Genomic DNA, 27,898 nt, shown 5'->3' on the forward strand with positions numbered 1-27,898 from the left:
TCAGCAACCTGATTCACTGGGATTACAAGCATACATCACCACGTTCAGCGCAATACAGTGTTTTGACGGAAGTATGTGAATAAAATCTAACTCACAGTTATCTGGATAGTTGGAGAGGCAGGATCTTTTCAGAAAATTGTGAATGACAGTGTGAATGATAAAAATTGCAAATGATAACAATGATAGTGTTATTAGGCAAATAGTTTTGAACTAGCAGACCTCTTCCACAACCCATATTTTGAGAACTGTTGGTACAATTAAAGTGGAAGGCCAGGGATATAGCTCAGTGGTAGAGTGCTTGGCTAGCATGAAAGAGACCGTAGGCTCATATCCCAACCCCACAAAAAACAAACAAAAAATACAATGAAAGAAGTGTGATGCCAGGTTTATGTATCAACTTGCCCATTAGATGGCCCTCATTAGGATGATTAGAGCCTAAAATTATTATACATTTAAATTATGGAGATTCCTCTCCTGATCCAAAGCTCACTATGCAATCTTTTGATTAATGAAAAGTCACATAGTTTAAACTTCAGGCAAAAAAATGCCAAGTGCTCGGCTGACCCAACCCTTTGGTCTGCTTCAGAGTTATATTTCTCGATGTAAATTAATAAACTGCCATTATGCTCTTAATTAAACAGTCTCTAATAAATTTCGTTGAGTCAGCAGCCCTGAATCAATTTTGGGACACTAATGGTAGTTTCTGAGATTCAAAATTTTATGAATTTCACTAAACAGTTATTTTTACAATTATTGAAATTATTCACATAGGGAAGATACTTTATGCCAATTTCAAATATAAAATTAGAGATTTTTGGAATCTTAAAAAAATGACAAAACTGACATACTAAAAATAATACTTTTCAAATATATTTTTCTTTATTAAAAAATTCTCATTTCCTTAAGTTTATCTTGATAAAAGATGACTGACTATTCAACCATATATAATTTCTTTGGTTGTAGTTTTGGTGCTCTGAACATTGAACAAGAATCCTTTATAGAAAAAGAAGGGTCTGAGATTGTGGCTCAGTGGTGGAGCGCTAGACTTGCATGTGTAAAACACTGGGTTCGATCCTTAGCACCACATAAAATGAATAAAATAAAATAAAGGTATTGTGTTCATCTACAACTAAAAATTTTTAAAAGAGAAAAAGTAAGATTTAATTAAATGTAGGGATAGCAAACTCCTTTCTAGCATGTCTTCCTGAATTGTAGAGGAAAGCTACAAACTACATTCCCCAGATTCTTTTGCAGTTAAGTTTCATACATCAATACTAAAATATTCAATCAATAATCAATCAGAATATATCAGTTCATCAGAATCTGATGCAATAAACTGAGTCTTTTGTTTGGAACTTCTTCACCTGGGAAGGGAGGAAAATGTGCTTTCATGGAAGGTGGCATTATGTGCGACCAGCCTGGAGCTAGTAGCCTGGGCTGAGGCTTCCTCATTACAGTTTCCTGATTCTGACCCAGGCAGTAGTAATGAGATGGTCCACTTCCCTAGTATGGTTTGGAGGTGTACTTCTAAAAGACAAAACAATTACTGTGTTTAAAACTACCTTGACTGGACTGTGTTGCTTGAAGTCAAGAACTGAACAATTCACATTTTAACAGTTAATGTTTCCTTTACCATAATCATGCACCTGTTGTGAACAGTTTTATTTGTTCTTCAATTGATTTTCTAAACTGAGACAATAGTTACATGCTATTAAAAAGTCAAACTACTATGGTATTGTTTTTAAATACATCTGTAATTTATTATAAAACCATTCTTTTGGCATTAGTTGGTTACAGTGATAGCAAGATACTGTGAGTGTAGCATAGCAGCTCTAATGTAACAGCTGTATTCCCTGCTTACTGAACCAAAATTTAAGTTACCTCAAAACCATTACATACAAGTTATCTGTAGTCATCACTGATACAAATCCTTTAGAGAAGAGTTGATGCTAAGGGATTAGATTAAATGTTGGTAAGACTACAAAAGTAGTAGTTTCTTTACAGAACTTTTTTTTCTCCCCCCTCCCCTCCAATTACTTTACTTTAAAAAGAATCAAATTTCTTAGAGCTAGTCTGAATAGCAGCAGCACCCAAAGAACATCACACTTAGTTCTTGTTAAAATGCAATACCTGTGCAATGCATATTTAGGCCACAGGTAAGGGAATGATCGCTCTAGTTTCAAACTCCTCATTAGAATCCCTTAAAAAAATAAAAGCATTCCTTTCAAGTTCTTCTGGATGGTATTATTGCTGTACATTTGTTGAGAAGTCACTTTCTCTGCTGTGTTTGCTTTGAAGGGATCTTCCAATATATCTCCAATATTCCTTTCTTATAGTGTCCTTTTCTTTAGCTAGGATTTCACATAGCTAAAAATAAAAAATAAAAATGTATTAAAGTGAATGTGAATCAATCTCAAGGGCATAAGCCTTTGAAACAACACAATTTAACTCAGATCATGGTCAAATAGACACACACACACACAATGTTCACTACTGACAAAGATGTTGCCCTAAGTCATACACAGCCCTGCACTGAACTCTGAATAACTATATTGAAAAGGGGCATGAATATTAGTGATAATGGGTAGAACCAATTCTGAGATGCCAAAAAGAAAACTACTGAGTCATACCAGCTTACCTCTAATGCTTTATTAAGAATGTCCTCTTTGTTGTCACATTGGTTTTCTAGCATATCTTCATAGATATCCACAAGAAAGGCAATTAGGTAGGGGGAACTGTGACTTGGTTGTAAATCAAGTAATTGATTTAACAGATTGGGATATTTGGAAAGACCACGATCCTGCAAAATCCTAAAAGAAAATAATACTTAATTCTGAGAAGAACAAAAACAAGAGAAAGATCAAAGAGAAAACAAGTCCTGAAACAGCATGAAAGGAGACTTATTTTGAATAAATGAAGTTGAAACAAAATGAAATTTTTAAATTATGTGAGCTTTATCATAGATAATTAAGAGTTTAAAAAAAAAATAAAGTTTAGAGCGGCAGGTAGCAAGGCTTGCTCCAAGTGCTGGCGGAGGCATCACTGCGCCAAGGGCCAGAACCGTGCCATCGGCCTCAGTGTGTGCTGGGCACTCTTCATGTGCTACTGCATCTACTTCAACCACAAGAGGCAGAGCAACCCCAACTTTAAGAACAGGCTTCAGGAACGTGAAAATGAGAAAGGTGTGGAACACCTGACAAATGCAATTGCTGTGTGTGGACTGCTACAGCAGTTGCTTCAAGTGTCACAGCAAACTCTTCCACCACCAGTGTTCCAGATGCTTCTGAGTAAGCTCCCAACAATTAAAGACATGTAAGTGTTCAGAGCTTGGCTGAAGATGATGTGGAAGAAGAAACAAATGTCAACATAATAAAATCTCCATTAAAAAATTCTAAAAATCTTAACTTGGAAACTCCGCAGCTCTGGGGGAATAACAGCAAATGTGCTTGTTATAGACTATATTACACTGAAGTCTACCAAAGTTAATATTTGCTTTGAGTAGATGTGTTCATTTATTTATTTTTCCCAGTGAAAAGTGTATTTTGATAGAGCTTTTTATCTTATAAATATACTAAAAGTTACCAAAATATCACACAGATTTCATTTATTCTTAAGACATGCATTTAAAGTGTAGGTACAACATGTTTTCTTGGGCTAAAAATACCCAGTTCTCAGTTTTAAAAGACAGGCAAAAAAGTGTGGGAGATAGCTGAAGAGTGCACATTTTTTTAAGCTAGTACATTTTACTATACATCAGAAAATTGGATAGAAACTTTATTTGAAAACAGAGCATTAAATCTTCAAGAGATCAAAAAAAAGTTTAAAAGTAATCATGTATAATGTGAATCTGCAGCACATTAAATTAAAGCAGAAAATAAATAAGTGAAAAAGATGCAGGAGAAATGTCCCTGTTTCTTCTTGAGATATTTCATCTCTTTAACTCTTCAGGGACTGGAGGTTCCAACTCCCAACACATCTCCAAATGTGACTGAATGCCAAACTGTGCTCTTTGGGCCCAATTTCATCAAAGGCCTTAAATTCAACAAGGAGCTTGGCTGTGTCAGTGCCAGACAAGTGAAACCTTTCTATTAAGATTTCTATTGGAGATATCTAGCAATAAAAGCAGAAATGCTGGCCACCCATCTGTGTAATCTGTAAACAGTATTGTTTTATTGTACTTATAAGCTGGGTAGAACCTACATGTCTTTATTCTGTTTTTTTGACAAAAACACTAGAGGATTTACAAATATAATTTAAAATGCATTACTGGCCAGGCATAGTGGAATGTATCTGTAATCCCAGACACTTAGGAAGCTGAGACAGAAGAATTAGAAGTTCCAGGCCAGTCTCAGCAACTTAGCAAGGCTCTAAGCAACTTAGGGAGACCCTGTCTCAAAATAAAAAGGGCTGAGGATGTGGCTCAGTGGTTCAATCCCCAGTACCAAACTGGTATGTGTTTGGGAGGTGAAGAGAAGAGAGGTAGAGGGCACAGTTCTTAAGAATTACTCTGACCCTTTTATGCTTCTGCTCTTAGATTCAAAAAAAAAAAAAAAAAAAAAAATTCTTTAGCTTCCTTTGAGATAAAAATCTAATTAGCAGAGCTGGGCACACACCTGTAATCCCAGCAGCTCAGGAAGCTGAGGCAGGAGGATCTCAAGTTCAAAGCCAGCCTCAGCAACTTAGTGAGGCCGCAAGCAACTTAGTAAGACCCTGTCTCAAAATACAAAATTTAAAAAAGGGCTGGGGATGTTGCTCAGTTCGGTTAAGTGCTCCTGGGTTTAATCCCCAGTATCAAAAAAGAAAAAAATCTAATTAGGCGTATATTCCATAATGTACATATTAGCAACTTTTTTATATATGTGTGTGTTTGTGCTTGTGCATGAATGTGCATGTATATGTATATATATATATATATATATATATATATATATATATATATCTCCAGCAAAAATAACTTCTTACCCTTTCAAATAGTTCCATGCACTTTCATTATGTGGTACAAGTTTTATCATTTCCAGAGTGTACCTGTAAGAAAAGAACCCACAAATGAGTATATAATTTTAAAAGAGCAGTGCAACAAGCAGATACAATTTGAACAACAATGGCAAAGCTGGAAAAGTGTTTTCTTGTGCAGGCTCCACATACATCTCTCTTAGCTGCCCTTGCCACCTCTCTAGCTCATATCTAAATTAGAGAACCCTCAAGCCTCCAACTGTCCACTCTACTTAAGATAGTTCCTCTCTATGGAGATTCCTCAGAAGACTTGGAACGGAACCACCATTTGACTCAGCTATCCCACTTCTCAGTTTATACCCAAAGGACTTAAAATCAGCATATCACAGTGATGCTACCACATCAATGTTTACAGCAGCTCAATTCACAATAGCTAAACTATGGAACCAACCTAGATGTCCTTCCCAGATGAATGGATAAAAAAAATGTAGTGTGTATATATACAATGAAATATTACTCAGCTCTGAAGAAGAATGAAATGGTAGCATTTGCTGGTAAACAGATGGAGCTGGAGAATATCTTGCAAAGCAAAATAAGCCAATACCCAAAAACCAAAAGCCAAATGTTTTCTCTGATATGTGGATGCTAATTCACAATGTGGGGGGTGGTAGCTAGGGAAGAATACAGTTACTTTTGATTAGGTAAAGGTGAGTGAAGGGAAGGGAAGGGTTATGGGGATGGGAAGAATGAATCAGACATTGTTACCCTGTGTACATATATAACTATATGACCGGTGGGATTCTACATCATGTACAGCCAGAAAAATGAGAATTGATACCCTATTATATATGATGTATCAAAGTGCATTCTGTCATGTATCACTAATTAAAACAAATTTAAAAATTAAAACAAAACAAAACATAATAAAAATAAATAAATTTTAAAAAAAGATAGTTCCTCCCTCCCATGTTTCTTGTCCGATTCTGAGGAAGAACACTTAACTGACATAAAACTTCAATTCATAATACAAAAGAAAATTAATATGCAAGTTTTTTTTCTGTTTGAAAGCAATCTAGGGAAAAAAGTCAAAGCTCTACTTATGCCTGATAAATTCACACTCATTGAAAAAGGATAATTCACATAATCTTAGGAGCTGTAATTAAAAACAGGATGGAAATACAAAGAATAAAAATAAAAAATATAAGTACACATTTCTTACATTTCAAAATAAGATTACTATTAAACTATAATGTGATTCACAGTCAAAATGAACACTCCCTACACCTTTTTCTTCTCCTTACCCTGATTATTAAATATAATTCAGATGCAACTGCTATAAATTCTAAGGAAGCAACAAAACTGTGCTTCAGATGAGCAAGTCACTGACTAAAGCTTAGTGATCTTGTTCTTCCTTTGGTACTATTACAATAGGAATTTTTTCACAGGAAGTAATAAACTCATTTAACATTATGAAAAGATTTTTCCAACCACTCTGACATGACCTAACCTTTTTAGTTATTTGTAAAACCATATCTCAGCATGTCTTGGCTGGTCCTTAGAAGATTCTTAATTTCATTTTGGCAATGTACACTAATGCATCATCTATTTTAGTGGTGAAAACATGAACCTTAAGGTCATACTACCTACCTGTAAATCCTACTTAATATAGAATTACTCAAAAAATTAAGTTCTTCATGAGTACCTCTGAAATTTGTTATGAGAAATAAATAGGAATTTATGGCATATAGTAAATGCTAGATTAACTAGAATACCATAAAATTAAAAATACAGTTCCTTGCCTGGCATGGTGGCTCACACCTGTAATCCCAGTGGCTAGGTAGGCTGAGGCAAGAGGAACATGAGTTCAAAGTCAGCCTCAACAACTTAGTGAGGCTCTAAGCAACTCAATCTGGCTCTGTCTCTAAATTAAAATATAAAAGGGCTGGCCCCAGGGGGGGGGGGGGGGGGGGGGGGGTAGAGGGGAGAATAAGAAAGAAAGAAGAAATACAATGAATAGAGAGTGCTAAATGACAAAGTATGAATTATCTCTACTTAAGCTCCACTATTTTATTTTGACTTAAGAATAATAAAATAATTTCAGTAAGCCCCCAAAGAACTTCCTTTGGTACTGGAAATGCTGTTTATCTATGTTGTCAAGTACGGTAGTCACTAGCTACATGCAGATACTGACACCTGAAATGTGACTACTACAACTGAGGAACTTTTTTTGGGGGGGAGGGAGGTCCAAGGATTGAACTCAGGGGTGCTTAACCACCCCTTAAGGCACATCCCCAGCCCTTTTTTGTATCTTATTTAGAGAGAGGGTCTCACTGAGTTTCTCAGGGCCTCCATAAGTTGCGGGGACTGACTTTGAACTCACGATCCTCCTGCCTCAGCCTCCCAAGCTGCTGGGATTACAGGCATGAGCCACCATGCCAGGTGAGGAACTGTATTTTTAATTTTATGGTATTCTAGTTAATTTAAATTTAAGTAGCTATATATAGCTAGTGGCTACCATACTGAACAGTGAAGCTTCAGATGGAAGAGTAGCAAAAAGCGAATGAAAGGTGTGCTTGAGACTTAGGTCTATAAGCCTGGAGCAGAGAGTGAATGGAGGATACTGAACTGAAGTCTTAAAAAAAAAAAAAAAATGTAGGGGCTAGGGATATAGTTCAGTGGTAAAGAATGTATAATGCCAGGGCTGGAGCTGTATATCTGTGGCAGAGTGCTTGCCTGGTACACCTGAGGCACACTGGGTTCGATCCTAAGCACCACATAAAAATAAACAAATAAAAATAAAGGCATACGGTCCATCTACAACTACAAAAATATTAAAATAAACAAAAAAAGAATGTATGATGCTTTGGGTTTAATCTTCAGCACTGAAAAGAAAAAAATTAAAGCACTAAAACCCTATATATAGAAGAGATAAAAGAGGAGTTAGCTGCTTTAAACTGAGAAGAAATGAGGGAAAGAGATTATAGGCAGATATGCTATAAATCTGCTCTTCCCAACAATAATTAAAAGAACTTCTGTAATTAAAATTTTAACTATGAGCTCATCAAGGTTTGAAAACAATATCGACATTCAGATTGTAAAATACAGTGAGACAAAATGGCAAATAAGCCTAGAAAAAAAAATGATTATCAATAACTATAGATATAATATGGAAATTTAGGCCAATTCAGAAATTTCTAGTTCTAGTTCTAGTTCTTATAATAGCTTGTTGTATAGTGGCTCTCAAATGGGAATGAACCTTTGGTCCCCAAAAAAGGACACTGGGCAATGTCTAGAGACATTTTTGTTGGAAGCCAGGAGTGCTGCTTAATATCCTACAGTATAAAAGACAACAAAGACTGAACTGGTGCCCAAAACCCTATAATAGGGTTTTGGCATCTGGGAACTATTATCTAAAATGCAATAGGATTTAATGAGATAGTTGTAAAATAAAGCTTCCTAGACACTATGAAATCTGATTTCTTTCCAATCTTTAGAAGCAACAATATTTTGAGAAACTTAAGACACTAAAAGATAGGTATACTATATTATTTATAAAATTATCACTGTATGCTTCATCTGTGTTCTGTCCAATTTTTAGTTCCATGATTACCTGGGGCAGTCTTGGTCTTTGATATATTCCCAATACCTGAAACATAGCAGGTATGCAAATTTTTAATGAATGAGCAAATGAAGAACATAACTTACTGGACTTCTCTTTCCAATATAGCACGATCACTGTAACCAGTGGTATTAGAAATGACGAAGTATCTTTGGTTCCAGACAGAGTTATTTCTTACATCCTCTTTTAGAAGTTGGTCTACATATTGCAGTTCATTATCCCAAAGTTTAAATTCCTAAAAGTTAAAAAAAAAAAAAAAAACTCAATCAGAAATATCCCATTGTTTGTAAAAAATAAAAACAAAACATCAAGTAGGGTGTGGTGATGCACACCTGTAATCCCAGCTATTGGGGAGACTGAGATAGGAGGATCACAAATTCAAGGTGAGCCTGAACAACACAGCAAGACTCTGTCTCATACCACCACCACAAACAACAACAAAGTAAAAATAAAACATGAGCAAAGCTAAGAAAGTAGAATTGAAGAAGAATTTACCACATATGTGGAGACAGGTGACAGTCAAAGGTCAAGGAAATAGAGGGGGATAAAAGAACAAAACTGAAGATAGATCCTGAGAGAAAATAAACAAAAAGCAGGAAAAAAGTCATCAAAGAAAACTTAGAGGGGAAAAAAACAAAAACAAACTCACTAGGAAAAGAATTAGTAATTACACATAGCACTATATATAGTATATAAATTTGATATTAAGCAAAGAACAGCATTAAAAAATGTACATGTGATAAATCACCTTTAAAATACACAGAGAAATATATACAATTTAGCTGAACATGGTGGTGCACACCTGTAATCCCAGCATCTTAAGATTCTCAGGCAGGAGAATAACAAGTTCAAAGCCAGTCTCAGCAATTTTTAGTGAGGGCCTAAACAACTCAGCAAGACCCTGTCGCAAAATGAAAACTAAAAAAGGGCTGGAGATGTGATTCAGTGGTTAAGCGCCTGGGGTCAATCTCTCGTATGAAAAAATAGAGCAAGAAAGAGAAAGAGAGGGAGAGAGGAAAAGAAATAGATATGATAGGATTTACACACAAATTTTTACATTAGAAAGCTGGGTTTTTTTGTTTGTTTTTGTTTTGAGTTTTGTTTTCGTTTTTGTTTTTTTGGTACCAGGGATTGAACCCAGGGGTGCTTAAGCACTGAGTCACATCCTCAGACCTTTTTTATTTTGAAAAAGGGCCTCATCAAGTTGCTTTGGCTGGCTTTGAACCTGCATCCTCTTGCCTCAGCCTCCCAAGCTGCTGGGACAACAGGAGTGAGCTACCATATCTGGCGTAATGCTTCTTTAATAGAAAAAATTTATAGTTTGTCAAACTTACAAATGTTAACAAAAGTTGGAGCATTATGGAAAAGTTAGTGAAGTTATATTTCTTAATGATAACAGAAAAGAGATGAATTTCAGTATGATGGTCCCTATTTTAACAAGTAGTACTAAAAATAATTAAGAAAATAAACATTTTTGTGACAATTACTATATGCTGATAAGTAGCAGAATTCAGAGTTATTTGTGTGGACCACTAATTTGTGCAGTTTCTCATGCAGTTGGCAGTCTGCAGCAAGCTAAGTATAGAAAGGCAACAAACATTTAGAAGCTTTTAATCAATGTAACAATTCTGTGTCTGTAGAATCCAAGAAAAAATTTGGGTTGATATTTTATATGTATTTATTTTGTGGGTTTTTTGGGTGTTTTTTTTTTTTTTGGTTCTTAGGAAGTTATAAAAATAATAGAGTCCTGTGCACCCTTCAATTAGATTCCCCAAATTGTAATATCTTACCAACTAAATTTCAACCTCAAGACAATAAAATGATGTATTATTTTTCACAAAAATGCAGATTTTATTCAGATTTTACATGTGCTCGTCAGTGTGTATATAGTGAAGGTCAGGGTGTTAGTGGAGGCAGAATACAGTTCTTTGCAATTTTACCCCACGTGTAGTATAAGCAACACTACAATCAAGATACAGAACTATTCCCTCACCACATAGAAACTTCTTTTGCCACCTCTTTATAGTTGTATCTCACTTTTGCCTAATCACTACTAACCACTGATTTGTTCCCTCTATAATTTCAGTATTTCAAGAATAATATCTAAATAGAATCATATAAAGTATGAAATCTCATGAGACTACCCTTTTTTACTATGTACAATACCCTTGAGATCCAACCAAGTGGTTAAACATTAACACTTCATTCCTCTTTTCAACCTTGGGACAAGTGATTGCTTTCCTTTTTATTTAGTTTGTAAAAATGTACAGATTCTCTTCAGTTTTCAGAATTCACTTGTATCTCATTATCGGTGAAATTAATCTTATCTTTAAAAAAGTATGCTGGAAATATATGAAACCATAATGTATCAAATGTAAAAACGAGAGAAAATAATATGTACTTTATTTATACAAATTTGGAAGCGACAATTGAAGGATATTTTGGAGTTCTTTCCTATGGGAACCTTTCATAATTTTAGTAAGAAACATACTGGCTAAGGTGGCTTTTCAAACATATTAATAATACTCTATTTTTCAAGTTGTTGCAGTACATAGAAGGGGCGTGTGCTCAGGTATGTGTGTGTATAACATGCACTTTTATATGACTAGAATTTTCAATAAAAATTTAAGAAAATACATCAATTTAATTAATTTTGAAGTTGAAATTCTAAGTAAAAAAATTTGATAAAATGTCCTTGGTTAATAAGTAGAGCACAAAGTAGCAATCCCTGGAAAAAATTCATAGGAAATAATATAATTGTTTGCTAAAATAAATAAAATGCCCAGAGTAGGAGTTGTAACTATTCTATTCAGAATTTAGCACAAAATTGTAACAGAGGGGTAGAAATACAATACATAACAGTTACTATAAAACCATATTCTGGAATTTATATATGCAAAAACCTTAGTACATGCCCTTGTTAAGAGAGCTATATTAAAATTTTACTACTTTTGACACTTAATTTGCTAGCAAATATAAGACGTGATGAGAATTCAATCTGAAGTATATTAAAAATTTACTGTTATTCTTCTTTAATATGAACCTATTCACTAACTTTCTCAAAGAGAGGTTAACCAACATGAAAAATGTTAGGTTTTTTTGTTTTTTTTTTTTTTTTTTTTTGCGGTGCTGGGGATCGAACCCAGGGCTTTGTGCTTGCAAGGCAAGCACTCTACCAACTGAGCTATCTCCCCAGCCCATGGTTTTAATTAAGTATCTTAACAGTTCTTTATTAGGTTGTGTGTAATGATCTACATGTGCGCTCTGGCTCAGAAGTATATTTAAACTCTAATAGTAATTTAAATGATTTAAGTTAAAAAATAAAAATCTGAAAATACTATAACAAGTAAGGCAATACCTGAATGACCCACTGTCGATGCTGCCAGGCATGATAATTCTTTGCATCCTGGTTAAGAATATCAGCAATAAATTCAAGCTCCTGAGATGGATCTTTTAGCCATTCTACTAATACTCGCCTATGGTGCCTGAAACCCACAGAAGGGAGAGAAATTTTATGTTAATTTACCCAAGAACTAACAAATCATATATATGGGTTATACTAGGTGATGTGGAAAGACATTCAAGAAACAGATATTCCTTTCTAATTAAAGACACTACTAGAGAGAAAATCTAACACAAAAGAAATGAGAAAATGTTCAGAACATGAAGCAAGCTTTGAGAAAAATAAAACAGTAACTTGTGTGTAAAATTAGATATGTTTAAGACTTAAAGATGGTTTATTGCAAGCTAAATGTGAAAGTACAGTTATCTTTTGACAAGTAAAGAATCCGGTTTTAAGAAACCGAAACATTATATAATGGAAACATTATATAATGAGATAATTGAGAAAAAGTGATACTATTTTATCAAATACAGAATTTACTCTCTAAACAGCTGGTCAGTTTTTCCTAAGTTCAAAATATCACCATTCAAGCAAATTTTCATTCCACCAGTTAGTACAATGAAATTTACTTCTACCCTGGTGAATAAATAGCTACAACAAGTTGCAAGACTGTCAAAAGAGTAGTTTCTACACTAGGAAAATACTAAGGGTTTTACATTAAGTTCTATTTTTATAAATTCCTAAGCTAAAACAGTTAAAGAAATCTATAAGTGAAAATTTCTAAAATTCACTCTGGTGACTGGAAGTGTAGCTCAGTAGTACAGCCTCACCTGTGAGGCCCTCTGTTCAATCCCTAGTACCAATAAATAAATAAATAAATAAAAATATATATATTTATATATATCACTGTGGCAATGGCTGTCACATCTGCAAACATACTAACAACATAGAATTACATACTCTTTAAATGAATGAACATATGATATGTGAACTGTATTTCAAAATTGATTTCTTAAAAAAATCTATTGTATTCATTATACCAATGTGAGCAGGAGTAACAGAAAAAAAGAATAATCTAGTTACTCAGGAGGCTGAGGCAGGAGGATCACAAATTCAAGGCCAGTCTTAGTAATTTAGCAAGGCACTAAGCAACTTAGTGAGACCCTGTCTAAAAAGAAAAAATAAAAAGGGCTGGGGATATGGTTCAGGGGTCCTGGTTTCAATCCCTAGTACCAAAACAAAAAAAAAATTAAAACATTCCTGAGTTTTCAATAGCAGTTAGTTGCTTTAGGTGGGTTTGTGTTCTGTTTTTCAGAACAGTGATGTTAAGGTGTTAATGGCAATGTATGGAATATCCAGAAAGTTATTTCTCCTTAGCCAAAAACTAAATTAATAGAACACTGAGAATGTCTAAGATATGTGAATTTTAGAGCAACAGACTTTTTATATAAAAGCACCTTAGCAAAACAAAACAGCAGGGTAAATTAATTCTCTAGCTCATCTCTCTTTTTTCAATAAAACAATTCTTTTATAATGCAATTTCTTAGGAATGTAACAATCTAGTTAAAAAAGAAGCTACAGTGGTCAGGGTATTTACAAATGGAAATCTATACAACAGCTACCACTACCATAATTTGTCAAATAATGCTATTATTCATTGTTAGGTCCATTATGTCCTAATTTGAAATTTAATCACCTATATAGTTAAATACCACTTCATGATAATATTTGTGCAGACTATTCCTCAGTTGGGCCAGAGAACACATGGAAGTACATGCAGTTCCCTGAGTATGCTGCTTTTTCATACATCTGCTCAGAATATTTTCCTTGCCTCAGAGGTCTGTCTTAAGGTCTCCCTTAAATTTTGGCTAAGGATAGTGTTGTGTGTGTGGGTAGGACATTACACTGCAAGAAGATAAAATGGTGGCAACTTCATTTTGGAGCTGAGCAGACAGGTATTCTGAACAGGCAGTTCATGGCACAGAAAGTGGGAAGAGATCTTGGTAGTATAGCATGCTGCCTCTTCTGCTTCAGCACCTTTACAATTTCTTTACTACCACACCACCATCATAATAGCAGCAGGAGTAGCTACCCTTCACAGGCTGCTCACTATAGGCTGGGTACCATTCAAACTCTCTTTCTTATTTATTCTTTCTGCCCCTGTTCCGTGACTCCTCTCCTTTTCCCTATTGTGTTCCACTACCCCCACCCTAACAAACTCCATACTCTTACCCAAGCATATACTGTGAAAAACTCTACCATTATACTTTTCACATTGCTTTATAAAGTAACTGATATTATTATTTGCTTTCCCTGTTAGACTGTGTCTGGGTCATCTTTGTATACTCAGTACCAATACAAAGTTTGTGAATAAACAAATGAATAAAAGATCAAATACTAGAAAGTCATTTTAAAACATACCAAACAGAAAGCTTTTTTTTTTTTTTTTTTTTTTTTTTGCAGCACTGAGGATGGAATCCAGGGCCTTCCATGTACTCAGCAAGCATTCCACCACTGAGCTATATCCCAATTCTAGAAAACATTTTTCAGATATTTTAATCATATTTTTTTCCTCACTAGCAGTACTACACAATGATTCTGAAATTTCAAATAATAATAATGGCTAAACATTTGAGAGTTAACTGTGGGGCAGACACCATTTCAATCACTCAACAGAGTTATCTCATTTAATCCTTGTGTTAGCTTTAAGTCACTGTGACAAAGTATCTGAGAAAATCAACTGGAAAGATTTATTTTTGCTCATGGTTTCAGTCCATGGCCTCCTTGCTCTGTTGATTGTGGGCCTCTAGTGAGGCAGAATATTATGGCAAAAGAGCACAATAGAGCAAAGCTGGGAAGGAGTTGGGATGGTGTGGTGACAAGATGTAGTCCCCAAGGGCACATCCCCAAGGACCCACTCCTTCCAACTAGGCCCTACTTCCAACAGTTTTCATTCCCTCCCTATAGTCCATTCAGCTATTGATTCATCAATGACATTACAGCCCTCAAGACCTAATCACTTCTAAAAGCAAGTCTTCAACACATGAGCTTTTAGGGGACATTCCAAATCCAAACTAAAACAATCCTCCTAACAATCCTGTGGGGCAGGTGACATTAGCCCCAATGTAAAGTACTAAATTATAAAGAGGCTTAGAATGTAACTCAGTGGTAGAGCCTAGCATGTGCAAGGGCCTGGGGTATGATCCTCAGTAATGCAAAAAATAAAATAAAAGAAACGAAGAAAAAATTCTTTATTATATCATAATCTACTGGTAGAAACTATGCAGAATAACATTTCTATCTTACCAAACTTGATAGTTTTTGGGCTGTTCCTCAATTATTGCAGTGATGTAGTTCATTTCCTCATGTAGATCCTTTTGAAGTGACTTTAAGAGAACTCTCCGAAAATGCCTACAACAAATATCAATCACCCAAAGTTTCATTATTCCAATTAAGTTACCTAGCAACAGTATCAAATAAAGTTAAAAGACAACAATATTGTTAGATAAATATTTGGCAGTTACTTTATATAACAAATAATTTTCAATCTAAGTGCATGAATTGTCCAAATTCATACAACTATCTGGTAACTGGACAAATCAAGCATTTAAAGTAAAAATACTAAAAGGCAACAAATATGAGATAGAAGAAAAGTAGATTTTTGGAAACTAATAACTGAAAAGACAACTAAATTTTATTTTCAGGTAATACTCTGGTTACCTGTGTAATATAATACGAAAAGTAAAGACATTTCTTTCCTTATATAGTAAAGTTTGCTCAAGTAGATTATACATATAATAAATTCCATTGCAAACATTATCAAGATATTTTATTTCTAGAACCACCATCAAAATGCTTGCAATTAGTTTCAGATTATAAAAAGAAACTTATAAGTGAAATAAATTAAAAAATAAGGAAAGTGGAGTCAAATCATTTTTTTAAAATTCCCTACAGATAGTGCTGGTGCATTCTTAGTAATCTAATTTTCAAAAATTTCCAACTCAATATATATCAAAAGACAAACAGTTCAGAAACTACTTTAAAAGTTATCGTTTACAATGAAATGCAAAACAGAAGAGATTACAGTATTTTTCTCTTACTATTATTATCAAAGAAAATTAGGATTCATAGAACATGTAAACGCAAATATGGCTTATGTGGGTAAAAAAATTCAAGTATAGTGCTTTTTAAAAAACAGCAAAGAAACTTTTTTAGGAAATTTCAGAATACATTCTAAGTTCCTTTGTGCTATACAGTCAGTAATTTCTTAAAAGTTAAGAAAGTATATATTAGAGACATAAAATAATGTAATATCATACTGAGGATTTCAGTTAAACATTGTAGACTCAACAGATTTATTCTCATTCCCTAAATTAAACCCCATTAAAATAATATTAAAGCAATAAAGAAGATATAAATCCATAAGGAGAAGTAAGACAAAGGGTTACCACAGACAAGTTCAAGAGGTCAAGAAAATTACAGAAAATGTAAGCAAACAATTTTTTAACTGATTTAGAAAAGCAATGTGAGCCAGGCATAGTGGTGCATGCCTGTAATTCTGGCTACTTGAAAGGATGAGGCAAGAGGATCCCAGGTTCAAGTCTAACCAAAGGAACTTAGAAGGACCCTGTCACAAAATAAAATAAAAAGAGCTGGGGATGTTGCTCAGTGCTAGAGTGTTTGTCCAGCACATGTGAAACCCTGGGTTCATGTCTAGTACTTGGGGAGAAAAAAAAAAAAAAAAAAAAAAAGTCATATAAACCTGCCAACAGTAGCAGAAACCTTAATAAAGTTTCAAAAATTGGAGGCACTGGGTTTTTTTCCCCAAAATTGGGAGTCAAGAGTGGGGCTGAAAAACAAAACAAGTTCTAGGGAGAAGAATCCTCAATAGCCAAAATCTTCCCCCTCATCCTGAGCAGAGAGATGACATCTCCTGACCTGAGCAGGAGACAATTTTAATTTTCTAGAAAAATCAAGCAGAAAGAGATACTAGGCACAATGAAAGGCAGGGTGAGTTAAAGGATAGAAATAAAGACATTTAAAATGCTAATATGCAAAGCTGAAAAAAATTAAAATAAGATAAAGTATAGATAAAAATAAAATAAACCATGTTGAAATTATCTAAGAGGCTAAGATTTGCCCCAAAAAAAGAGAAAAAAAAGGAAAAAAATTTGATACAATAAACAGTGAAACTTCTGTAACACAGTTCCCTGACTGACCCCCCTGAACTGTGGCAGGCAAATGTACACTCCTTAGGCAATAAATTAGATGGATCCTCTTTGGAGAAACACACTAAGAAAAAGACTTTAAAAAATACTGACATGCAAAGATTTCAAAACAAAATAGCCACATCCCACTCCGTAACTTCACAACTGATAAATCATGCCATGAATAGGACTTTCAATCAGGCTTTTTCCTTTCTCCATTATAAGTATGAAAGGAGAGCCAAGGATTACCAACCACTTATAGAATCTTTATATAAAAGAGAACAAAACAACAGATGAAAAGATATCACATTCATGAAATCAAAAAGCAAGATGGTATCTCTTCTTAAAATTAAGGAAAACAGAGCTCAAATTAAAAATGAGTGCAAAAATATTTAAAAATCAGAATTAGAAGATAAAACTGAGGGAATATCGCAGGAGTAAGTTAAAAAATAAAGGAATAAAAATAAGAAAACATAATCTAGGAAGTACAACATGGAACTAAAAGGCATTCCAGAGAGAGAAAACAGAGAAGAAATTATTTAGACAACATAGAAAAATTCCTAGAACTCAAAAAGAGAAAAGGATTCAAATAAAGGAATGGGAATCTTCTCCACCTGAACCACAGAAGCTAAAAGAAATGGGAAAGTAGTTGTAAAATTCTGAGGGAAAATGATTTTGAATACAGAATTCTATTAGTAAAGCTGAAGGAAGACAAAAGACTTCTAGTGTTAAATCTCCAACAATGTTGTCCACACATCCTTCCTTCTATAAGTTTTCTTCTAGTCAAGTATGCCTTCTAGGTGAGCGCTCTCCAAGAGGAGCTATCCCTTCAGCTCCAAAGTATGCCTTCTATAAAATGAGAAAATAAGTCAAGAAAGAGAATGATGTGGGATCTGGGAAACAGAAGACTAAACAAGTGGAAAAACTGAAAACCACATCTGAAGCACCCAAACTAATAAAGGGGAAAAAATGAAATTGAAGAATTACCTGTTACATTCAATAGTAATGAAACATCCACATGTATCAGAGTGTCTGGGAGATGAATTAATTATTGGTACAAAGAAAATTAGACCAAACAAAAAGGCCATTTTGTTAAGGGGAATATGAATATACTATAAAATGTGGTTCAGCATGAAACAGGAACTGATTATTCATCTGTGACGAAAGGAAGAAAGTAGCACATGAACACTCCATCTTTTACAGAAGGAATAGATAATGTCTAAAATGTTTTAAAATGTAAAAATATAAATAACAACAAAGCATACTATCCAGCACATAAAGATTAAGTAGAAAAATAAGAAGAAGGCACAATGGCATGAGCCTATAATCTCAGCTGCCCAGGAGACTGAGGCAGGAGAAGAAAAGTTCAAGGCCAGTGTGGGAAACATAGGAAGACCTTGTCTCCAAACAAAAGGGAAGGGAAAAAAAAAAAGAGAGAGAGCAAAGATTTGTTGCTTCAGGGGAATGGGACACTGGTCATGGGAAGAAATGGGGCAGACTTTTTTTCCCTTCAACTTCTCACCTATATGTGAATTATTATTTTGATAGAAATTAAAATTCAATTAAATAAAAAAAAGTCATTCAAACTAAAACCTGAGAAATGTAAGCAGAAAATATCAATGTTGTATATTACTCACCACACTGTATAATTGGCTGCATTTAACTCAATAGCATCCTGGGTGAGCTTAAAAGCTCGTTCACTTCTTTCATCACGCTGTAGAACAGCTCGGAAATAATCATAAACATCTCTAACTGGAGAAAGAACCACAACTGCATTAGGACTACCTACCTTATTTAAAACTAACACTTTAACATAAAAGTTGTTATACCTATGTAGAAAGATATTTTATTTGCATGTGTATCATTTGTAATAAGCGAAATAGAGTCAAATGATTACGATTGCCACCCCAACAATATTGAGTGCCATGGTCACAACACACAGGCTACAGAGGTCTAACCAGTTTACTATTCATTTGCATCCTATGGGTTAATGCCAAACTGCAAATCTCCCAAAGGTTTTATGTAAAATTAAATTATATGTTTAAATACATCCACATAGCTGTTTTTGGCTTACATTTTATTTTGATCAGATTTTTAACTGAAAAATATACCCAATGGCAGAAAACTCAAGAGTATAAAAAGGTTCACACTAGGGCTAGGGTTGTGGCTAAGTGGTAGAGTACTTGCCTAGCATGTGTGAGGCACTAGGTTTGATCCTCAGCACCACATAATGAATGAATGAATGAATAAGTTATTTTTAAAAAAAGGTTCACACTAAATTTCCATTCTACTAAATTCCCAGTCCACCTTTCCAGAAACAAGCACTGTTAACTGATTAGAGTATATCCTACCAAATATATTTTAAGCATATACAATTGTATACTCATTCCATCCTTCATTTTTTACAACAAATGAGATCATACCACACTCAATACTTTGGCCCTTGCTTTTTTTCATGCCTGTATTATTATAGATTGTATAAACTAATACGAATATCTATGGGAAATTATTTGATAATATCTATTAAAAATTAAAACATATATTCAATGACTCAAGAATTTGGGTTCTAGTAAGTTTTTTCTTACAAACTTTTCTGCATGCAAAGGAGGACAGAAAGTGGGGGTAACCTGGGAACTCACCATCTATAACTGGCATTTAAAGTGGGTAAGAGTCTTATAGCACTGCATCCTTGACCTATGATATGTGTGCTAACTCTAGAATTAATGCTAGAATTGCATGAAATTGTAGGACACCTAGTTTGTGTCCACAGAGAATTAGAGAACTGCTTGGTGTGGAAAATCATCTGATGTCAGACTATAAACACCAAACTAAAGTACAAGAATATGCACAACTAGCGTTCTTTATAAAGCCTGAGATACACAAAGGTTACCTGCTTCTAAACAATATCTTTTCTGGGAGGGAAGAGGCACCAAGGATAAAACCCAGGATCAAGCACTGAGCCATATTCCCATACCTTTTTATTTATTTTTATTTTAAAACAGGGCCCTGCCAAGTTGCCTAAGGTAGCCCCCCACTTTAATCTTATACATCAGCCTCCTGAGTACTTGGAACTACCGGTATAACCTACCACATCTGACTTTTAAACACTATCTTTAAAAAACTGAGTTTAAGCCAGACACACTGGCACACACCTATAATCCCAGCTACTCGGGAAACTAAGGCAGGGGGATCACAAATTCAAAGCCAGGCTCAGCAACTTCAGAAGACCTCATCTCACAACAAAAAATAACAAGAACTGGGGATATAGCTCAGTGGTATAGATGCTTGCATAGCATGCATACAGCCATAGATTCAATCCCTAATAATGCAGAAAAAAGAAAAACAAACAAATTTTAAATTTATAACAAAATGGTTATTATAACGTTAACTTGATAAAAAATGTTTACTATATTACACAAAAATATGTATTACATATATGTATATGCATAAAATACACACATGTACACTGTTAAAATAATTAACTGGGTGACCATTAGGCTAACACAGTTTTAGCACCCTGGGTTTCTACAAGTAAAGCAAAACCCAATTCAATGTAAACAGTAAAATGAAATTTAAGCCTAATGAGAAATTGCCAACTAACCCCTAACTAAACAGAATTTTATACTTATTAAATTTTTTTCTATAGTTTTCATTTTAAAGTAAATATCCTTTTGCTGGATGAGGTGATGCACACCTATAATCCCAACCACTCAGGAAACTGAGGTTAATGGAGGCCAGTCTCAGCAATTTAGCAAGACTGTCTTAAAATAAAAATAAAAAGAACCAGAGATGTAGCTCAGTGGTTAAGCATCCATGGGTTCAATCTCCAGTACTGAAAAAATAAATATGCAAATAAAATGTTTTAAATAATTTAAAAATCATAAATTTTGCCAGACACAGTGGTACATGCCTTGTAATCCCAGCAACTCAGGAGGATGAGGCAAGAGGATCACAAGCTCAAAGCCAGCCTCAGCAACTCATCAAGGCCCTAAGCAATTTAGTGAGTTCCTGTCTCAAAACAAAAAAACAAAAAGGGATGTAGCTCAGTGATTAAGTGCTCCTGGGTTCAATCCCTGGAACCAAAAATTTAAAATTGAAAAATCAAAATTATAAACTTAAAATATTGTCCTACTCAAAGTTTCCAAAACTTTTTTCCACACAACTATTTCTGGTATCTGTCCATAATAGATCTATAACTTTTTAATGTTATATAGTATTTGATTATATGACAAAAGTTTTATTTGTATCTCAAAAACATACAGGTGGCTTCCAATACTTTGCTTTTTCAAAAAAGAAATGATGCAAATTATAACAGCAAACATATATGGTACTTACTGTGCATCAGACACTGCTCTATTATTTATGTGAATAATTCACTCAATCTATAGTTTCTACCACTGTCCTCATTTATTTTCCTATATGTATGAAGAGTAGTACAGGAAGTTTAAATAATTTGTTCAATGTTATAGAACTAGCAAAATGGTGAAATCAGAATTTGAACCAGATGGTGTGGCTGAAATCTACACCCTAAACCTACCACATATCTTGTCGTGCCATGTGCCAAAGTGAATCCAGAATATATAATAAGAAACAGTACTGCCAGGTTATAAGATCCAAAAATTTCCCATTTTAAGAGTTGTACCAAATGTTTCCTAAAAGACTAGCTGTATGAAATGTATGGATCTTAAAGAGTTTTATTTTTGCCATTTCACTCATGGGTAAACAATGGCATTCTCAATTTCCATATATTTTATCCCTAATAGTAATGGATTTTTCTTATTTAATGACCAGTGGAATTTCCTTTTACTTAAACTACCAGTTTATACCCTTTGTCTATTTTTAGATTACCTGGTTAGTCTCCTATTCTTTTGTAGGAATTCCTTTTAGAATTTTGAATATTAATCTTTTTTTTTGTACCATATATCTTCTCCCATACCACTGCTTGCTTTTTAACTTGTTCAGATTCTTCTGTCATAAAAGCTTTAAACTTTGATATATTTACCTAGCAATTTTTGATAGGTCAAATCTATCTATATTGTCCTTTGTGATTTCTAACCATAGCATATATAAGAATTTGAAGTACTGTCTACCCCACAAAAAAGGTTAATAATTTACTCCCAATGGAAATGTACGATTTTATCAGTTTCCCCAGTATTTTTGTGATAGGTACTTATGAATCTGAAAAAGTTGTGGTTTACATTTCTCTGTTCATTAGTAAGGCTGACATTCTTCATAGATATTTCTATTTCTTCTAATGAATAGTTTCTTCATATAAAATATCTCAAAATATGAAGTTTTGCATTTTTATGTAATTATTTATTGTAACCTTATCCTGAATGAATTGTTTTACTTCTAGTCTAATACCTTCTCCCCCCAAAAAAGATTATTTTCATATTTGCATTGAGTATATATTTTTTAAAAAAATTTTTAGTTGTAAGTGGATACAATATCTATATTTATTTATTTTTATGTGGTGCTAAGGATCCAACCCAGTGTCTCGCACGTTCAAGGCAAGCCTTCTACCACTGAGCTACAGTCCCAGCCCCATGCATTGAGTATATTTAGTTTTATTTTAGAACTTTAATTCAACTGTAATTTATTTTCATGTTCATCAAGATATAAGATAGGAGCTAGGCATGGTGGCACATGCCTATAATCCCAGTGACTTGGGATGCTGAGGCAGGAGCATTGTGAGTTCAAAGACAGCCTCGGCAATGCCGAGGCACTAAGCAACTAAGTGAGATCTTGTCTCTAAATAAAAGAATACAAAATAGAGCTGGAGATGTGGTTCAGTGATCGAGTGACCCTGAGTTCAGTCCCCGTTACCAAAAAAATAAATTAATTAAATAAAATAAAAACAAAAAGAACTGCAATCCCAAAGAACCAAAGGCCAAATGTTTTCTCTAATATGTGGATACTAATTCACAATAAGGGGTGAGAAGAATAGAGGTAATTTGAACTAGACAGAGGGGAGTGAAGGGGGTATAGGGGTAGCAATGATATAATGAATTAGACATCATTACCATATGTGCATATATGATTACGTTACCTGTGTAACTCTGTAACTCTACATCATGTATAACTAGATGAATGAGAAGTTATATTCCATTTATGTATGATGTGTCAAAATGCATTCTATTGTCATGTATAACTAATTAGAACAAATTTAAAAATATACTAAAAAAAAAAAAAAAGGTTTGGGATATTACTCAGTGGGAAAAGGACCCCTGGTTAAATCCCTAGTATCAAAAAAAAAAAAGATATGAGATAGGGATATAATTCAACTTTTATCTAAACACATAGCCAACTATACCAAACTTATTTGCTCAATCTTTTTCATAAAGGTATGAAACATCCTTTTTATCCTATACTATGTTCTGATAACTTACTTTTAATACTTATTTATCTCTTTATTTGTATACTAGTCACGCATTACTTAGTAGTACTTTAATATTTGATTGGGCAAACCCCACACCTCTATTCTTTCTTTTTAAAATGTTTCTTGCCATGATTTCCTAATCAGCAAATAAATAAATAAATGCTTTTTATAAAAGAGGAATAATCTTGGATAACAAAACTTTAAGTGAAAAAAAAAAAAAATACCATACACACACACAAAATTACAAAACCAGCATTCCATTTTATTCATTTACCCTCTCCTAGAACAACTAACAATTAACATTTGCATGACCTTCAATTTACAAAGCATTTTAACATTCATCATGGAAAGAATGACACTTTGTCAAAGAAAATAATCCATTCATTTTAATATCAGTAAACATATTCCAACTGAGCCTAACATTCATTGTCAAAATATATTTAAAAATGCTGATGTTTCAGCAACCAAAGTTTTTTCTAAATAAAACAGTAACTCATTTGTTATCTGACACACAGATTAAAAAGCAAATGAAAAGTACAATCACATAATAGCTATTATGTATTATAATGTAACATTCATCACTTAGGATATCTCCACTGGACAAAATAAAACTTTAAATTATGAAAATAAAACACAAAAAAACAAAAAATTAACTCATCATAAGTAATTCAGATCCTTATTAGACAAAAACCTGTCATTTATCTTGCTACATAGTTGTGAATCTTGACACTGATACAAAGTTTGTCTTACAGACCTTTTCCTAATAAAAATAAACTTACATTTTTCACTATAGATGATCTGGACCACTGGATTGGGACCATCATTCTGTGGTACTGGATCTATATCAGCCCATTCTGCTCTGTCCCTGAAAACACACATTTTTTTTTCAGTGATTACACTCAAACGCACTAGAAGAAAAAGAACTGGCATTTTCAAAAATGGCAATAATCACACTTATATTAACACTGGTAACTTACAGATGTTATCATGATTGGATTCTTCAAGGTGAAGTACTGCTACTTTGCTTTACATGTTAAAGTAAAATTAATATAAAACAATTTTTACATTTAAAAAAGTTCATAAATCAAGAGTTTCAAATTTGGTTTTATAAATGGCAAAACATGTTTTTGCAGCAAGTATACAAGTTTTAACTTAGAAATCAATCTCACTCATTGATCTAATAAGACTGGAATCAGGAATTTAAAAAACCTGAATAATAATTTACTATGAACTGACCCCCCTAACCCCACCCTACCCCCACCCCAGTCCTGGGGATTGAACCCATGGAAGTTTTACACTGAGCTACAATACCAGCCCTTTTTATTTTTTATCTTAAGACAGAGTCTCAGTAAGTTGCTGAAGGTGGCTAAATTGCTGAGACTAGCCTCAAACTTGTGATTGTCCTACCTCCTGAGTCACTGAACTTACAAGCCTGGACCACTGCACCCAGCCTGGACTGACATTTTAAAATCAAAGGAAACAATCTGTTGTATACTAGAGAGGTGGCCCTGGTGGCCATTAAGGGAGCAGGTTCTAGGGCTGGGGATATAGCAAAAGGTGAGCGCAGGCTTTGGAATCTAACAACTGCCTACATTGGGATATTAGCTCTACTTCTTACTAGCCGTGTGGTCTTGAAAATGTTACTTAACCTCTCTGGGACTCAGTTTCTTCATTAATAAAACGGAGATAACATTACTCATGAACCTTAGCTATTTTGAGGATGAAACATTATGCTATTAAAACATGCACAATGTATACTAAGCATTCAAGGAATATTACTCATCATCAAGTTAAATAACAGTACAGTGGAAACAATAGGTGCTTACAGAAATTTCAATGTGAATTGCCCTGTGTGATCAAATTTATCTTAACTATCTTTTATATTCTCTTCCTTTCACTCTCTATTTATTTCTTTATTTTAGTACAGGAAACTGAATCCAGTGGTGCTTAATCACAGAAATACATTGCCCTATTTATTTATTTATTTTCAATTTTGAGATGGTTTCTCACCAAGTTGCTAAGAACCTTGCTAAGTTTCTGAGGTTGACCTCCTGTTTCAGCCTCTGGAGTGGGTGGGATTACAGGTGTGTGCCATTGGGCTTGGCTCTTTCACCTCTCTATACTAATCAACTATTTTATAGAGATCTGTGGCATACAATCTTGAAATTGTGCCCATGATACAGGGAAAAAATACAAGCGAAACAATGATCTTAGATGTGAAACCTAGAGCTACCAGAAAGGTATGGGAAAAGTAAGACTGTCATTTATATACTGGGAAATCAGACAGAGTCATGTGAAGAAATTAGAGTATTTCACAATCCAAAGAGGAGGTGTGAAGGTTACAGGAACACCACAACCAATTTAAATCAGAAAACATTAGCTCCAACAAAAAAGAAAACTAGATAGTGGCTCTCATTCATAAAAACAAGGCAAATAAGCCATCTAATGGGTTTAGGTAGAACTACAGAAAGCAGAAGGACTTTTTGATTGTTTCTGCAGCTTCCCAAGAACTAAGCAATCCACATTACTATCTGAAGGCATGGAACAGATGGGGATTAGACAGGGTGTTGGCAAAGATCGGGGAAGAGGCAAGAAAGTTACAGTAGTACCTTCATATCGCTCGTACTAGAGACCAGGAGCTGTAGGGGATGCAATTAAAAGAATTTAGGTAACAATTCTCTTTTCATGCTTATGGCCTAACTCAGTGCCTGGCGACAGTAGGGGAGGAAACACTGGTTAAATGAAAAGGTCTCAGTCCTTAAAATTCTTGTACCTTTTATTAAATCTTCCCATTTCCGCAGAACAAACCGGCGGGAAGCCAGTACAACTCATTTTTAAAGAGAAAGTTGGCCCTTACTTATTTCCTGGCATGCTATAAAAACTGCATCCTAACCCTTCCATTTTCAGTATGGTCAGTAACAGGATAGCGTTCTGGGACTATGGAACAGAGCGGGAAATTTCTTTAATGTATGAATCATGACACCTAAAAGAGTGCTGTCCGGCGTTCTGTAGACTCTACGTTTCTTTCAAGCCTGCGGGAAGCCACAGAGACGTGCCAGGCGCCCGGACTCCGCAATGTCTCTCGGGGTCAGCGCTGCCTCCAGGAAGCGGCAATCCGGGAAGGAGGGCGAGAGTCGCGGGCTGGCGCCAACCAACCAGCCACCTCTCGGCCTGCCAGCCCGCCGGGCCGCGCAAACTTCGGCAGGACAGAGGCCGGAAGCTTGTACCGGGGCAGAATTCCCGCCGCGGCCCGGCTCGGGGGCGTTACCTGTACAGGACATAGGTGGGCGAGTCCAGGCTCAGAAACCCGTCGTCCATAGGGGACGCCACTGCTCCTCCGGCCTCGGCCGCCATCCCTTCTTCCTCCTGCTGCTGGGGTGGCGGTGGGTGCGGCTGGGGTGGGGGTTGCTCTGGCTGACCGGGCTCGCCACCCTGTGTAGCCTCTCCAACCCCCTCGGCGGCCGCCATCTCGCCCTGGCCCGCAGCGGAGGTGGTGGCAAGGCCCCGCCCCCCGCGGCCTCGCCCCTCTCTCCCCTCCCCCTCGCGGCCCACTTCCGGTGTCCTGCTTCCGGCCACCGAGACGCGGGCCAGAGGGCCCAGGCGGTGGCTGAGTGTGCTCTGGGTAGGGGCGTGGATACTGGTGGGACGTGCTGCGCGAGCCCCACGGGGTTCAAGGCTTGACACACGTCTTCCCGAAGATTGTCACTCTGAATCTGTTGGTGCTGTTGGCAGTCCCCAGTAGTGGAGCTGGCTATCGCTTCACTTAGAAGAAGTGGCTAAGGGCACCTGGCGGGCAGCCCAGGACCAGCTAGCTCACTTGAACCTTTTAAGGACCTTTGTATTTTTACTGCTTTTATTTCCCCCGATGTTTAGACTGTTAAGCTTCATTAATCCAGGATTTTCGTCTTTCGAAATTAAACTTCGGGTTATACAAAAACTGTTGGAGTTTGATAATAAAGGTAGACACTTCTCTATATGTTACAGAAAGCAGGTACATTTATTTAACAAGTATTTCCTGACCATTTGCTATGTCCCAGTCTTCATCGCAGCCTTGACTTGTCTATAGTCAAGGAGTTTATGTTCCAGTGAAGCAGATTATGATAGAGAATAGACGTGTTGTAGTGTTAAGGGCATTAAAGACAAAGCAGGTTGATGGGATAAAGATATTTATATGTCTTTTGGGATAGGATAGTCAGGCTTTTTAAGGGACAATTTAAGCAGAGATCTGAAAGGAAATTCATGCTTAGTGTGTTCTTGATTCACTGAGGATGCCAGTATGACAAATCTTGTGAATGAGGGGAAAGAATCCAAGCAAGGGTAAGAACTGGGGATTTGATTTTTTTAATTGTGTCAAAATGTACATAAATTTTATCATTTTAACAATTTTAAGTGTATAG

At 35.2% G+C, this 27,898-nt stretch overlaps 2 protein-coding genes across 2 annotated transcripts; one reads left to right on the forward strand and one right to left on the reverse strand.

The window, feature by feature from the left end:
* Window positions 1–1,713: 1,713 nt before the first annotated feature.
* Window positions 1,714–27,010, reverse strand: Fnta (farnesyltransferase, CAAX box, alpha). Its single transcript, XM_047551680.1, has 9 exons — window positions 26,770–27,010; window positions 24,281–24,366; window positions 18,760–18,874; window positions 15,222–15,326; window positions 11,931–12,057; window positions 8,659–8,807; window positions 4,963–5,025; window positions 2,639–2,810; window positions 1,714–2,367 (listed from the first exon to the last, which is right to left on the reverse strand). The coding sequence occupies exons 1-9, from the start codon at window positions 26,967–26,969 to the stop codon at window positions 2,245–2,247; spliced, it is 1,140 nt and encodes a 379-aa protein (XP_047407636.1). The 5' UTR covers window positions 26,970–27,010; the 3' UTR covers window positions 1,714–2,244.
* Window positions 2,781–3,316, forward strand: LOC124983967 (mitochondrial import receptor subunit TOM20 homolog). Its single transcript, XM_047551681.1, has one exon. The coding sequence runs from the start codon at window positions 3,098–3,100 to the stop codon at window positions 3,314–3,316; it is 219 nt and encodes a 72-aa protein (XP_047407637.1). The 5' UTR covers window positions 2,781–3,097.
* Window positions 27,011–27,898: the final 888 nt, after the last annotated feature.

Source organism: Sciurus carolinensis, chromosome 4 (genome assembly GCF_902686445.1).
Source record: "Sciurus carolinensis chromosome 4, mSciCar1.2, whole genome shotgun sequence".
NCBI lineage: Eukaryota > Metazoa > Chordata > Mammalia > Rodentia > Sciuridae > Sciurus > Sciurus carolinensis.